General features: G+C 29.4%; 1 protein-coding gene across 10 annotated transcripts in view; it reads right to left on the reverse strand.

The window, feature by feature from the left end:
• The window catches only part of LOC129916399 (neurexin-1), a 124828-nt gene that overhangs the window by 26712 nt on the left and 81713 nt on the right, over positions 1–16403 (reverse strand). For 4 of the 10 annotated variants that reach the window (XM_055996307.1, XM_055996311.1, XM_055996304.1 and 1 more), the window contains 9 exons: positions 13059–13208; positions 7675–7835; positions 7576–7602; positions 7354–7512; positions 7134–7286; positions 6941–7066; positions 6490–6874; positions 6066–6436; positions 5867–5987 (listed from right to left, as the gene is read on the reverse strand). In XM_055996307.1, the coding sequence (XP_055852282.1) occupies positions 5867–5987; positions 6066–6436; positions 6490–6874; positions 6941–7066; positions 7134–7286; positions 7354–7512; positions 7576–7602; positions 7675–7835; positions 13059–13208 (1653 nt within the window). The remainder of the gene's footprint in view (positions 1–5866; positions 5988–6065; positions 6437–6489; positions 6875–6940; positions 7067–7133; positions 7287–7353; positions 7513–7575; positions 7603–7674; positions 7836–13058; positions 13209–16403) is intronic. The other 6 variants (XM_055996312.1, XM_055996309.1, XM_055996305.1 and 3 more) reach the window with 3 other exon arrangements.

Consider the following 16403-nt stretch of genomic DNA (forward strand, 5'->3'; position numbering starts at 1 on the left):
TCATTTTATTACAAGCATCTTGCTTATATAACTAATGTTTTTTTTTCTATTTTATCAGTCATAAGTTAATATTTAATTTCTATATTCAAACCAAACCAAACCACACACTGTCATTGTAAAATTTATTCTTCATCATTTCAATCAAATAAATTCCATTCATCTATTTGCTATGCTAGGCAAATATTCTGAATGCATGCCTATGTATATAAGAAAAAAAATGCACACACAATAATAAAAATATAAAAAATAATAAAACTAAACAATTCAAAAATGCAAACAAAAAAATTAAAATATTTCAAAAAATCTACTTAATCAAATGAAAAATTAAATAAAAAACGTTCATTGTTGGTGCAATAAAACAGCGCCCTAACGCTCGTAACATTTTTTTTTTCTTTCGAAGTATCATAATTCGTAAAAAAAATGTTGCAACTTTTGCGTGTCGATTTTTGTTTTTTTTTTTTTGTTTTTGTTTGTTTGGTTAAATCATGATTTTTTTTTTTTTTTTTGGTTTGAATGCACGATTTTCAAATAACACCCTGTACCGTTTTTTTTTTTTGATTTCTTAATAATTTTGATGTTTTTGCCAAAGAATTTTCCAATTTTTTTTTCTTTTTATTTATGTTTTTCTTATTTGAAACTCGTTTTCAATTTGAATATAAAAAATATTAAATTTATAATTAAAAAAATAAATAAATTAAAATAATGTACAACAAAAAATAAAAAAAAAAAAAACAAAATTAAGGGATTGACAATAATTTAGGGATCAATTTACATGTTTATGATTTCCTATGGTTTTAATGAAATATTATTATTAATTTTTTTTTTGGTTCATAAATCTTAACATTTACAGAATATTTTGTTTTTTGTTTAAAGATTTATTTAAACTTAAAGGGCTTTTTTTTTTACATACAAAGCATAAACTATTTTAGGAAATAATATTTTTTTTTTAAGAAAATGTACAACAAAAAATAAGAAACAGAAAAGGAATTTATTTAAAAAATAAACTAAGGTGGACATTATTTCAACAAAATAATTTTGTGAGTTCAAAATCATTGGCAAGAAGTTGACGCATTAAAAGTTGTTTGAAAAGCTTGTGTTTTGGGAGCCTTTTAAAAACATTATTCAACAGCTAAAAATCATTCCATTAAAGAGTGTTTTCCAATTATATTGTATTTTATTATTCAATTCAAATTGTCAAAGTTCATTTAAAACTTTAATTAATTTAGTTGTTGGGAGCCATTTTTTTCTGTCTAGAGTAGATGTAATTTTTATTTCTATAGCAAAGGTATATCCTGTACTCATATCACATTTATTTATTAAAAATAATATTCAAGGACGTTTTCAAGTAAATACAATAAAACACTAATCTTTATCAGATTTTTTCACCAAATAAAAACTCCTGGGAAAATTGTGTTCGATAGAAGAGCTCTCAATTTTAAAATCCCCAGAAAATCGTTCCCCTTCTTTAATAATAATAATAATGAAATGAATGAAATGAGAGCAAAATGTAGGTATGTATGTTTTTTTTTTTTTTGATTGGGAGCCATTTTCCCCAACACATTTCTATGGCCCTTAAGATAATAAAATTTTGTGTCCTAAAGCGTCACTGAAGACGAACGAGGATAGGAACGAGGATATTTTTAACATTTGAAAGAAAGCTTTAAGTTATTCTTCAGAAAGTCGTTGAATTTTAACTTGTTGTACTTGGTCAGAAAAGGGCGGTATTCTTTTAAAAAAAAAAAAAAATACTTTTTCACTTATGCCCGCTTGCCAGAAAATTATACTTTGCGGGGAACTAGTCCATTCAATCTATGGAACAAAAAAAAAGTTCCCCCGCACAAGTTACAGTAGTTTAACTTTCTGAAAGTTTAAATTTAACAACCTCATTTAATGTCTAAGCCTTAAATTTATTAACTATGAATTCACTGCCCAACACACACAAATTTTCCACACCATTGCTTATCATTTCTTACTTAATTTCATTCCGAAAAAAACATTAGTTTTTTTCTTGCAGCTCTAGTTTTTAAATTATTCATACATGAAAAAGCATAGAAATTCATACAATTTTTTTTTATTTAAAATTTTCTTTATTTTTATTTTACTTACTGAACCGAAATACATAACATTCGAAATAAATTTTTCCAGCAAAACTTTAAAAACGCTTGTAATTAAAAAATCTAAAGAAAATAGTAAGAAATTACCCAAAAAATGTGAAAAATTAAAATATCTAAAAAAAATAGAGCTCCTAGAAAGCAACCAGTGTGATTTTTAGGCTTAGTTAGGGTTGCCAGCCGTCCGGGTTTTCCCGGACATGTACTCTTTTTTGGCTGTGTGGGGGACGTCCGGGATAGTTTCCATCAATTGTCCGGGATTGTACTCTTTTCTAGCCTTTAAGTATCTCACTACTTGTATGCTACTCTTAATTCATTTAGCCCTAATTTTTCAATCGTCAGTAAGACTATCATAAGAATAATTGTCAATATAAAAAAAAACTTTTATTCCTAGGAATAAGCTCTGAGGTTTATCTGACTATTGAAAAATTGGCCCTTATTATTCAAAAAACGAATTGAGTTCATTAAAAGCGATTCGTTTTTATTTTGGTTTATTATCTGCTCAATTCTGTTTTGTATTCTGTTCCAATATAATCAAAACTCAAAAATATACAATATGGCAAAATTTTAAACGATTAAGGAAAATCTAAAGACACTTAAGTAAGTTGCTAAGTCAAAAAGACCATTTCTTTACTTAGTAACTTACTAAAAATTTTATTTGCATTTAACTAAATCGTTTGAAATTTTGCGCAATTGGTTTTCAATGGAATTTAAAAATTTTTTTTATAAAATTATGCATTTTTTTTTGTCCTAGTTTTGTACTCTTATTTTTGTCCTTATTTGTCCGGGAAAGTCCGGGATTTTGCATCTCGATTACTAGTTTCGTCAAAATATATCTGGCAACCCTAGGCTTAGTGAACCCAAAGGCATTATTTTCTATAAACAATTTTCTGGAAAATGTCAACAAACAGTTGAAATAAGCATAACTTTAAAATTAGTACGAAATTACATTAAGTTTCATATAATTTTTTCTGGAAAGTTTTAATAAACGCTCAAAATAAGGAAAACTTAAAAATTTGTATGAGTACTCCCCCAAATATGAAAAATTAAATATTTCAAAAACTAGAGCTGCTAGAATGAAACTAATATGATTTTTGGGCTAACTGAACCCAAATCTATAAAATTTGATATAAATCTTTCTGGAAAATTTTAAAAAGTTGAAAATTGTTGGCCAGTGATTATATTTAAAATTACCACTAAAAATGACAAATCTTTCAAATCGTATACATACTATAATTTTTAAAATTTCTCGTTTTACATGTTGACTTTAAATTTAATGGAGTGTGAATAAATTATTCCTACACTGAGAAAAAAAGACCACTTTAAAACAAATGGATTCCACATTTAAATTAAGCGGATTTCTGCATGGTTTTTTTTTGCCATGCCTTTCGTCTTAAATTAAGCGGCCAAATCATCTTATTTTTATGTGGAAACATTTTAAATAAAAAAACGTGGATCGAACCTACAATTTTTGGGTCACTAGGCGAGTGTCGGAAAGAAGAGTAACCTTGTTGTTAAAAAGAGTGATTTTTGTTGCTTGATCCAATAGCTTCGTTTTCTTTCTGATATTGTGAAGTAAAGATGATAAAATAATATCTACACCGAAAAACATCAAAACTCTCAATTAATCAATCGCATTAATCGCGAATTGCATTCGTATTTTCCTTTCGATACGAAAATAAATATGAAATTTTTTTTTACGAACGGATTCTGTAAATTTTTTTATTCTTATAACAAATTTTGGAATTCGGGGTAGGCAAGTTATTTTTCAATAATTTTAATTCGGTAGAACTAGTTTTTGATTAAACTATGCATAGGTAAACAAAAAATTTAAAAAATTATCTTTGATTTCATTGTGAAAAATAGATAAAAATTTCAATTTATGTTATGAATTTTTAAGTATGATTTTTTTACTAAGGCCTAGTTTACCAGTGCTAGATTTTAGTTATCTCCGTCATCTCACCAAATTGGATAAGTTAATTCTGAATCAAGTGAACAAATTTGATTAATATTCAATTAATATCATTTGTTAGGCTTTTAAGTTGATAAAATGATAAAAAAAATAGCGGTAAAACAATGTGTTCTAATGAATCATGAAAGTTTCAAAAATCAGCTTTAAAATTATGTTCAAGCTGTCCAAGGTGTAAGAAACAGAGTTGGAGACAAAACTGAACCTTGTGGTACACCAGAATTTTTTTTCTTGAATATTGGATTGAGAACTTGAATATTTATTGTGTCCATCGAAAAATATCAAGTACAATAACCGCTTAACTTTACTTTTAGCTGTGAAAGTCTTTTAAAAAGCAAAGTGACATGGTCAAATCAAATTGTTAAAATAAAGACTGAGTTTAGTATCGTGAAAGTTCTCCATTCCAACAAGATTTGCGTTAATAAATTAGCTGATTTTTTTTATAAATCCGGTAAAATTCGATTTTCAAAATTCAGAATTTTTGATTAATTTTCAAATTTTTGGCCAAAAAGAATTTCGGGCTTCCCGTATTTAAATCATAAGTATTATTCAACACATATCATCAACAACCACCAAAATCTGTCCCTGTTGGGTTGATCCTATTTAAAATGAATCCATTGGGTTCTTTAAAATACAAAAAAAGATCATAAATTATACGCTTTTAAACTGTGGTAAATTTTGTAATCTCAGTTGATTTGTGTCAAATTTATTAACTACAAAAGTTGTGAATATAATTCACCCAAAAACAAATAGAATTGCCGCTATATCTCCCTCCCTCTGTTAAAAATCTTAAATCTTTTGTTGAAATAATTTAACTATAGAATACATAAATTAAAAAAAAAATACTAAATAACAATTTAATCGTCTGTTGATAATTGTTATTCGAAAAAAAAAACTAAAAATCAATTAAAATAGCCAAACTTAGATGATTATAATGAAATAGTCATTTAAATAAGTATATAATAAAATAATTAAAAATAAAATTATAAAAAAAATTCAAGGGGAATATTATCGCACAGAAAACACACGACATTTAGATATGTTTTTTTGGGAAAAATAATGAATTTTTTTTATGTTTAAATATAAAAAAATGTTATATTAATAATAATAATCAATTTCCTACAATTTCAATTAGGTTAAAAAAAATAAACAATTTTGATGTATATATATATAAATATATGTATAGGACGAAAAAAAATTGTAAATATTTTATACAAAATTCCATTAAAAAATTTTCAAAAATAAATAATAACAAACCAAGAAAAAAAAATTCTTAATATCGGATGGAATAATTTTTTGGAATATAATTTTTTATATAATTTTCTAATACAAAAAACAAATTAAATAAAAAAAAATTAAAACTAAAAAAAAAAAAACAATACTGTATTATTATTATTTTTTTTTTTGGAAACAATTTTTTACAAAAGTTGATATATATATATAATATTGATTAACACACATATAGATGTTAAAAATTTTTATATATAATAATGTAAATGAGATATATAATTTTTTTTGTATTGATTTTGGGAATTTCAGTGAACAAAACACATTTTTTTTTTTTTTTTTGATAAAATAAATTATTTTTCATCATATTTTTTGATATCGCGATTATTTTTTTCTTTGCAAAAATTTAGATAAAATAATTTTCCGAAATGATTCTATTTGTTTTTCAATGATACATGAGTTTAAAAATTAAATTTCGGATTATTATTGATTATTTTCCTTAAAAAAACGACACGTCACGACACGTATTAGGGCAAATATAAGTGCTGTTGATACATACATAACATACCCCTGACGGGGGGAGCCCCGTCAACTTGTAGCCTTAAATTGGAAGCTCTGCGCGAGAAACGAATTGTATGCCAGTTGTTATCGTTCAAAACTGACTGGCCAGCAAGAAGATTCTGGAAAACAAATAAGAGCAAAGGGTTTTTTTTGGAATAAGAAGGAGATTTTCGGATGAGAATAGGGTTTGTTTTTACCTTTTCTCGATCACTCAGTCGCACACTGGCACGAATTCGTCCCGCAACAAGAGCTATTTCTAATCGATCTGGCGAATTAGACTCGGCGCTAGTGAGCAAGAGCAGGCCCACTGGGCGAGCTGTCTTGAACCGAAGTATCAATTCTTCGGTTTGAGTTTTTGTACCTTGACCATTACCCAACCAAATGGTCATGTGTTGGCTACCATTAAAAGCCAACGTTGCTGATTCTCTTCCACAAGTCGGTCCAGTGTAGAGGGTTGCTGAGCAATCACAGATCGGCCGGTTCCATCCTTCCGTACAAGTTCCTCCATTTAGACATGGGTTCCCAGTGCAGACATTCGCTTGGACGTGACAAGATGGTTTTACCGAAGCTGAATTGAAAAAATAAGGCCTCTGAAGGAATTTTTCGAAAATGTTTTAAAACCTGAATCTTGCTGTCTAGCAAAGGCTGCTATATCAATAGCTTTTCCAGTGAGTACCAAATCCCGAAGACAGCCGACGAAGCCTTGTCGCAAAGTCGCTGTCCATATTGCCGAAGGCCAAATAGTAGTGCTGTAGATTGGTCCAGTTCCGCCGACATACATTGGCCCGTCCAGTTCAAGAATAGTTGCATCCCCGGGAGTTCTGAACTCGTTCCAAACCCCATCAACACTAACCTTTGCGTCCCTACCGTTTCGACGAAGAATTAGATCATGCCAGTCACCGTCATCCACTCGTCTTCGTGATGCTCGAACTTTAGCGGCCCCTGATCCGAGGTCCAAGTGAATGTAAATATGCCCATTGAGTAGTTCGACGGCAAAAAGAACAGCCTTGACAAATAAAAGACAAGTTTAACTTCTGTTTCGCAGGAAAAAAAGGTAAAACTAGAAACTGACTTGACTTACATTCTTAGCTCTGGGTGGACGTGATCCGGTGGTAAGAATAAGAAGACCATTTGGTTCTTTCGTTCGAAATTTAAACGAAATGGAACTTTGTTTACCAGTTTCCCATGGTGGAAGAACCTTTTCGATAAACATTTTTTTGATCAATACCAGAACTTCTCTTAGAACAGCGAATATAAATTCTTACCAAATGAGATTCTCTTGTTGTAAATGTGACAGGATCCTGTGGATCACCTAGAGGACATTGATATTCCAAGTTGCCAGCAATTTGAATTAATTTCGAACCACTTTTTGCCAAATCAATGAGATTTAAACAAAGTGTATCAGCTGAAAATTCCACCTTTTTTTTAAAAGAAAATAAGAAAATTCAGCAAGAAAATTCGATGAAAAATTTTTAGGTTTCAAACCTTTCGTAAACATCCAACAAAATTATTATGAACTCTTGCACCTAATAAAGCTCTAGGATTAACAGCTCCACCAACATAAACCCGTGACGATGATAACATTGTAAATTTACCAGCGATATGAGAATGATCGGTGTAAACATCATCAACAACTGTTACCAGCTGAAAACAATTTATAACATTTAGTCCCTAATATTCAAGTCGTTTTAAAAATTAAGTACTTACCCTGCAGAAACTTGTTATGGATGATATCTAAACAAGAGTTTAGGAAAAATAATTTGATTTGAAAAAAGTTTTTTTTTGACAAGTTTAATAAATTCATACCTCTTGTATTCTTCTATGAACAGTAACTTTATGCCATTGATGATCATCAAATCGTACTTTTGAAGGTTTGATATGCATTTCTTGTTTGCCATTAGCTAGTCCCATTGTTAAAGAAACACCTCCATCGCGGAGGGCTAGATTAAGGTAGTCAGTTCCATGTCCTGAAGGTTAAAATAATGAGAGAAGTTGTTAAGTTAACTGAAAGAATGAGTTGAAAGTTCGTTGATTAAAGTCTTAAGTAAACTTTTATTAGGTACAAGGAAAAAATCAGTTTTTATTTTTTAGATCTCGTTTTTAGGACCAATTACAGATTTTACTGTCTCTTCGAAAGAAACACCTTTTCACCTAAATTTTTGTTTATAAAAACTCTTTATTCTTGATCTCTATGCTGAATTCAAAGTTTTCACAAAATTTCATTAGCGTGGCAAATCATTTTTGTTTTCACAAAAAAAAAAAAACACCCTTTTAACCATGATATTCTTATAGACACTTTAGATTCTTGTTTCTAATCTCAAAAGTAACATGATTGCCGAATGTCAATTGGGTACCACTATTATTAATAACTTTTTTTTAATATACCCACATTTTCTCTACACCTAAAAAAAAACACCCTTTTACATAAAAAAATAAAAGTATACCTAGAATAATTTTATTCGTAGTTCCCATGGGAAAGACAACGTTTTTAATAAATTTCGTAAGCGTGCCTTTTATATTATTGATTTTATCGGACTTGTCGCAGATTTTCCTTATTTCCCAAAAAAAAAAAACACCCTTTCACCTAAAATATTTTTATAGACTACTTAGATTCTTGGTTTCTGTTATAAATGAAACATTTGTACCAATTTTGTCCCAGTTTTTGTGGTACAAATTTCATCATTTCTTAAAAAAAAAAAAACACCCTTTCACTCAAGATAATTTTGTAGACTCTGTTGATTCGATAGTTCTCATAACAGACAAAACTTTTTTACCAAGTCTAAAAAAATAATAAAATGTATGTCAGCTGTTATGACACCTTTCTCACACACAACTGAACCCATCAAAGAAACACCCTTTCAACAAAAATATTTTTAAAATATTTATGAATCCTTTATTTCTGCTTTATTTAAAACCTTCATCCCGAATTTCATTAGTGTATTTTACCTGTTGAAGTAAAAAAAACAAGCACTCTTGTTGTTAATCCGCAATAACTTTTCTTAGAGCAATTGTATTGACTTAATTTTTATGTTTTTAAATTCAGCATCAAAATATGTATACCTTAAAAACATGTGTCATATGATGATATTCGACAAACAATTTTTTCAATATATCTTTTACCTTCTTCCCCTCCCGAAAAAACACCCTTCCACTCAATTTTTTTAATAGACTTTTGTGATTTTTGGTTTTTATCCAAAAAGCAAACTTTTTGCCAAGTTTCATGGGTGTAACAATTTTTTTTGTTTTGAAACGCCTATTTTACCTGTAGGTACTATTAAGTACTAATTGCCTCGTTTCTTTGAAGTAAGAGCAGTATAGAGAGTAAAAAGAAAGATGTTGCAAATACTGCAGAAAAATCAACAAAATTCTTAAATTATAAATTTATTTTGGTCATACGATTTCATGAGAATCAACAAGAACGAACATCTATATGAACACTTCAGCTAAGGTACTTTAATTGAAATTGTCTCATGGTCTAACGATCTTAAGGAAAACCGATTAATATTAAACAACAAAAATCAATTTATTGGCGGAGGAAGCAAAATATTGTTCCAAAGTAGGGATTTTTCGAAATTTCACAAGAACTGAATTCAATAAAAAACCGTAAGGATTTGGGATGAACAAGTTACCAAATTCTGAGAGCCCTTTAATTTTGGGACACCCTGTATAAATTCAAGGTTTTTCTATATTTATTTGATTTGATTTGATATTTGTTATAGGTTTAAACACAAATCTTAAATTTTTAAATTAAATTCATAAAATTTATTGCAAAACAGAAGATTCTTTTTATTTCTTGTTTTATAACAAAATGAAGGTTAAAATTCAACCCCTTTATCCTAACTATGTTTTAGAGAGGATATTAACAGTTTTTTGTTTTGCGAAATCATATTTTCTTAAGGTGAACTTTACTTTTAAGATGTTTAAAGGAATATAAATTTTATTTGCCAACCGCTTTTGATTTACCTATAAAATTTTATTTTTATTGATCAAATACACAAACCTTCTTATGTGTTACTGAGAGAGAATTTTCTTTTTTTTTTTTTATTGAAATCAGGGACGGCTCAAAGAAAAATAGAGCCTTGTTGATATGAACGTACTTTAAAATAGAAATTCCTTTAAAAAAGTAAAAAATTATCATATTTTTTAATGTTAAAATCAAGAAATGTACAATGTAAAAAACGTTTTCTTAATGCCTTGTAAACAGTACTTTACACACTGTAAAACCTGCCTCTTGGCTGCAGGTTATATGGAACTTATTTTGGTTTAAAAGATAGGTCAGTTAAGTTAATTAGTTATTTACATAATCGATTTTAAAGAGTTTTTCATGATAGGAGATTTTCCGATCTTAAACCCTTTTTAGCTGGGGTTCCACAGGAGTCAATATTAGGTCCAATATTTGTTATTTTTTTGTATTTATAAATGATCTACTTAGCTTTGTTTGAGTATTTCTTTTCATCGCTATGGAGATGTTGCTCAGATTATTTGGGTCAGTCTATTGGGCTAATTGAGACAATTTTTGCAAAGATCAATGTTACAGATTACACCTGGTTACTCTCCAAAGGATATTGATAAGAAACTAAACACCTAAAATGTGATGTGTGTTGACCTTAAGTGTTTTTAATGATTTTTAACATTTGAGTAGGGTTGCGGAGTATTTACTTATTCGCATTTTAGAGATGGCATACGACATTTTTTAAATAGAAAAGAGTAGGTATCAGCTAAAAATTGATGTACAGTGGTGGAAAAATTATTAGAAACACGCTCTTTCTTTTCAAAATGTATGTATGTTCTTAATATAAGTAAAAAATATTAGAAATATTTTTTAACAGATCACGATGTTTTATTAAGGATCTCTTCTTTATTGAACCTCCTTTTTCTAAAATATAAAGAGTTGATCTGTCAGGAATTGTTAAGGACATTTTATTTTTTTTTTTTTGCAACATATTGCCTTTTTCCGAGGACTGCAACCACATAAACCAACTTATAGAGATTAGTTGGTAATAGTCCTTTTAATTAATTGTACGTTTAATTAATTCACCAAATTTTGCGAATGTAAATGCTAAAAATCAAAAACAGGATATTTCTTAATAACACGGTGTTACAAAAATGAGGTTTTAAAATATACGCGTTTTGTAGAGCTAGTCACACTGATTACGAAACGGTATTTAAAAAGTCCATAACACCCCCAAAATCTGTATTAGGGGCAAAAAACGTCTTTTTTGACCTTCACCCATTGAAAAAAAATCTAGCTTCGTCAAATTTTTACCCATTTTCGATTTTTTTTTTCAGTTTCTGTTAGGAGATAAATATACCTTTTCAACAATGTATAAAACATGTAACTCGGTTAAACCACCTAGAATTTATAAGCTGTCAAAGTTCAAAAATTCCATTTTTTCGTCATTTACCTAACTTCGACATTAAATTAAAGTATATATTTTCACAACAAAATGCTGTTCTAAAAATATATTCTTAAATAATATTTATTTCTAAATCAAACGAGGTATTTTTTATGAAAATCAGTTTAAAATTGGCTTAGAAAGACAAAATTTTACGATTTCAACCCAGATAAAGAAATTCGAACTTTTAGGTATAGAACAAAAATGTTGTTTTGGCACGTAGTAGGATAACTTGGGCGCCAGGATTTGATAACGGGTTTTTGTAGAGGAGTTCAATACAAACATTTTTTTCTTTGAAAGGGTTGTTTATCTCCCCCCGTTTAGGTGGGAGGGGCAGTTTTCTAAAAAAAAATTATCAAAATAAAAAAAAATTATTAAAAAACAACGGCAACACTTACGGTAATAAATGATACCATTTCCAAAAGGCAAAATTGTATATTTAATTTTAGTTTTTAAATCAATATATTATAACCAATAGTTTTTGAAATAATCAATTTCAAAGTTAAAAATAGGCGAAAAAAACTCATTTTATACTATTTTTGTCCAGGCTGTGAATTTTAATAAAAAAATTACTCACACAGAAAACTGCCTCAATTGATTTCTTATCGAACAGTGAAAACTATATGTTTCTATGTCTTCTAGTTTTTGAGAAAATTGAAAAAAATAAAAACAAAAAATATTTTGAGAGAAAAAAAATCTGATAAAATAATTTTTCAATTTTCTCAAAAACTAGAAGACATAGAAACATATAGTTTTCACTGTTCGTAATTTTTTGTTAAGCCTCTTTTTATAAAAAAAAACTAAAAATCTTTTTTCAAAAAAAGATTTTTTGAAGTTTTTTTTTTTCATTTTAATACGGCTGAAATTTTTGAACGGCTACATTATTTCATTAGTTTTGCTTTACTTTTTAGGATTTTTTTTTTTGGCGTTTGAATAATTTCTTTCGAGTGAGCGAGCACAAGATTGTTGGTTGAGTCCCGAACTCCCGAACCCAGAATGAATTTTAGTGTAATGTAGATTCGAGATTCAAGAACTATCAATTTAAATTTTACTCCTTTAACAATTTTGAATGCTCATTTTTTCTTCGAATCAAAAGGTTAAAGTTGAGTTCAACTTTTCTTTAGCACTCCTATAAAGCTCAAGAAAAGTTAAGAGCCCTTTTAAATTGCAAACCTTGTTCATATTCACAGCTCGACCCTGAGAGTACATCGAAGTATGAATGTAAACATTGGATTACCTACTCTATAGTCTCCCTTTTAACCAGAATTTCTTTTATCAAAACCAAATTCATAATAAAACACCATGTTTCTCCATCCCATATGACATCCTCTTAATATCTAGAAGGCAAAAAAAAAAAAAACTCTAAACCTAAAGTCCTTCTATTTCAATATTATGTGTCTTTTAAAATTTTATTCCAAGCATTTTGATATGATCCCACTGTATGATGTAGCTTGAAGGTACTTTTCATTACATATAATATACAACATCTATTTCTACACAAAATAGGTTGGTAGGTAGTAGAGGTATATCAAGTTTTACTTTTTCAAGAGATAAACCAAGAGTATACGAGTATAGATACACCTCCCAGCAATACCTCTGGTTTTGTCTTATTTTTTTTTTTGTTTTAACTTTTTTTTTATTATTACTCGTATTTCGTATATATCCTTGTCGTCATAGTCGACGAGGACGAAAACGAAGACGACGACGACGTGCAATTCTTTTATATTCTCGTCTAAAAATAAAATTCTTTTGTTTTTTTTTCACGTTTGTTTGGAGAGGAGAGCTTCAACTTACCTGTATAAAAGAGTAGTCCATTTGGCTGGCGTGTTCGAAAGTATAGGGTTATAGCATCTTGTGCGCTGACTATCGGTTCGGCTCCGGTTTGTCCCAAATCATACGAAAGAAATTGGGTCCCTCGAAACGTGGCTTCTGAAGGAGCTTTTTCTGTGTGCATGAAATATCAAACAAAATATATAAAGACACAAAAAAAAGAGAAGATAAAACAACATGAGAAAAAGATATATAAAAATCTATATATAAATAGAAAAATAAAAAAGGTTATCATTTTATTGATTATCCCCCTAAATGTTCCAAATTGACATATTCATGAGATGTAAAATGTACTCAAATACACATAGAGACTTGTATAGTTTTTTTTTTTTTTTTTATTGATGTGGAGTTTAAGTACCTAATGTTACAATATTTTTATTTCCCACACATTCAACACACACAAACACACATTCATATAAATGTTTCGTTAGAATTAAATATTTTCTATAAAAGAAAAATCAAACATTTATGTTGTAGATACATACACTGTCAGTCAATAAAATAGGTTCACCTTTTAAACAAACTTTTCAAAAACGTTTTCGAGAATGCAGTTTCAAAGCATGTCTTTTTTCCCAACTATAAATCAGAAAGAAGTGGTTGAAAAACTTTTGTTATGGTAAATGTATATCCTCTTTTGGAATGTTTTTAAAAAACAGCTTATTTTGATAGGCCAATAGACTAGGTTCACCCACTTAAAAGTAAGTTTGAGTTAAAAGAAGCTTAGATTAGTGGTCGGGTTTTTTTTGTGGAGTAAAGTGAGGTTTATTTAAACATGTTTTAAGGAAAAATGAGACAGTCCAAGTGCCTTAGTTTTAAAGAAAAATTAAAAATCAAGTTGTAGGCCGACAAAATGTAGGTGTGTGTGTGTAAAATCGAGAAAAAATGTCGAAAAGCCTATTTGGAAGTTCTTTAAAAATAAGGAAAACTACGAAAAAACGACGGGGAAAGAGCCTAAAAATTAAAAGAAAAGCGCACTATCCTTTGGTTGGTATTTGATTCTTCCGTTTCCGTATTAAAATCCTAAATTAAATCTTCCCCTGTAAGTATACTTAGTCTTTGAACTGTAGATAGATTGATCAGAAGTGTCCAAACCTAGAACGCATGCAAATCCAATAGAATAGTCGTAATGTCTCATGTCTCCACGTTGTTCTATCGTTATTTTTATAAGGAGGGCTCCGATGATATAGCTAGTTACATTCCTCCCGTGAAACAATTCTACCGTAATATGTACTCGCGCTTCAGGGAATGCTCGTCAGTTTACCCTAGAGTCCAACTGCGGACGAACCGTGAAATACAGAGATTCTTTCTTCAGCCGCACTACACGAATGTGGAACGCGTTACCCGCCTCTGTCTGTTTTCCCATCCCATTTCAAAACTCAGAGCTAATGTTCATCGGTATCTCCTTTCAAACCCCTATCTATTTTCCTAATGCTAGTGCGCCCTTGTTATATGTATAAAAAAAAAAGAAAACTTCGTTAAAACCTCAAAGAATTGAAAATTCGAAAAGAGTCATGTGAGTTAAAAAAGAGATTTGATGTGTGTGTATTCTTTAAATAAAATTTGAAGGTTTAAATTAGAGATGCCGCGAACATTCGGCCACTATTTTTCTGGTATTTGGTATTCGGCCGAATAGTTTAACTATTCGGCCGAATACCGAATACCAAATGGAGAAGAAAAAAGACATAAATTTATTATACCAAAATGTGTGTTTTATTAAAAAATTTTAATTTTAGCACTTAATATCTACTAAAGGCAAGTTGTGGTGTTGTGAAAACTATTTGTTCCGCATTTGTTGGTAGTAAACGATTACGTTTATCTTCGTAGACTATTTCTGCTTCGAAATATAGTCTTTCACTGTAAACATTTGTCCCAGGAGAAGAAAGGTAAGCTTTAGCAAATGAGGAGGTGATTTCTGAAACCAGCTATCTAACCTGAAGGTAGTTTTGAGTAAAATGCCAAAAACCTTTACTTCGTAATACAGAAGATATAGAGCAAAATAATCTTCTACAAATTTATTCTTTACGAAATTTTAATAAAATTAAAGTTTTCAAAATAAATATATCTCAAGTCTTTATATTGAAAATTCTTTATTAAAAAGTCGGTATATCTGCTTTTGGAAGTACGAGTATAATTGCGTTATGTCTTCTTTTGGAAGTAAAACTATTCAAAAAATCTTCTTTTGCAGGTAAAATCACGATTTAAAAAAAAAAAAATTTGTAAATAAACCTTTATCAATATCAGTATTTTAGTTTATAACAAGAAACAAAAAAACCATTTTTATAAATGAAATTGAATTAAAATGCGTTTCTGGATCGCACGTACTTGCTCTTTTAATTTGGAGTGTCTATTTTGGTTATTTGAATAGCTCTATATTTCATTTTCTTAAATGATAAGAAATAACAGTCTGAAAATTTTGAATTGGTACGAAATAAGCTAAAAAATAAGTCAATTTTCGCAAAAAAACCACAAGCATTATCCAAATTTTTGAGAAAAACTAAAAACACAGACTCTTAATATTACTATTAAAACCCTTAAGTACACAAAATTTAATTAAAATCGTTAGACCGTTTAGGTCCTAGCACGCTGTACAGATGGACGAACGGAACTAAGTAATGACGAAAACTACTTTTGTAACTCCTCCATCATCGCAATGAGGCATTTTATCATACGTCAAATTGATATTTTTTTTTACTGAAGAGGCCTTATTGGAAAGAACATTTTGCGTAGGCCATTTTGGAAAAAATATTTGGTGTTCAATAGGCTGTTTTGGAAATAAATTCGTTTTTTGACATTGAATAACTATCTCTGTGTGCTGTTAAGAAAATTATTTTTGATTGAATCAGACGCGCGTTGAAAAGACCTAAAAAATGACATGCATATCTCATTTTCCAATTTTTTTCCGATAGCTGGAAATCAGCTCCTCAAATGTTGTCAAAATATGAAATTTTGTAGTATGTGTTGACCACCACTTGTATGGGTCCGCCGTTCGATCTTGGCGAACAGTCCTCATATATAATTCGATTTTAGATGTCTACCTTTGCAGTACTAGGTAGTGTGTTCAGACATTTATCTTAAAAGTATTTCAGTTATTCGTCGTTACAATACGATGTTGTTGGGAATTTTTTAAGCTACATCTATTCTTGAGACAAATTATAAAATTTTTGAAATTACCAACGTTTTTTTCTGAGTGTCCTTGGCCGAATATTCGGTATTCGGCCGAGGAGCGTGGCCGAATACCAATGTTCGCGGCATCTCTAGTTTAAATCATTTCTAATTTGATTTAGGAAGGAGCGAACTGCTTTTTCAGCG

This window comes from Episyrphus balteatus, chromosome 3 (assembly GCF_945859705.1).
Source record: "Episyrphus balteatus chromosome 3, idEpiBalt1.1, whole genome shotgun sequence".
In the NCBI taxonomy this organism is placed as follows: Eukaryota; Metazoa; Arthropoda; class Insecta; order Diptera; family Syrphidae; genus Episyrphus; species Episyrphus balteatus.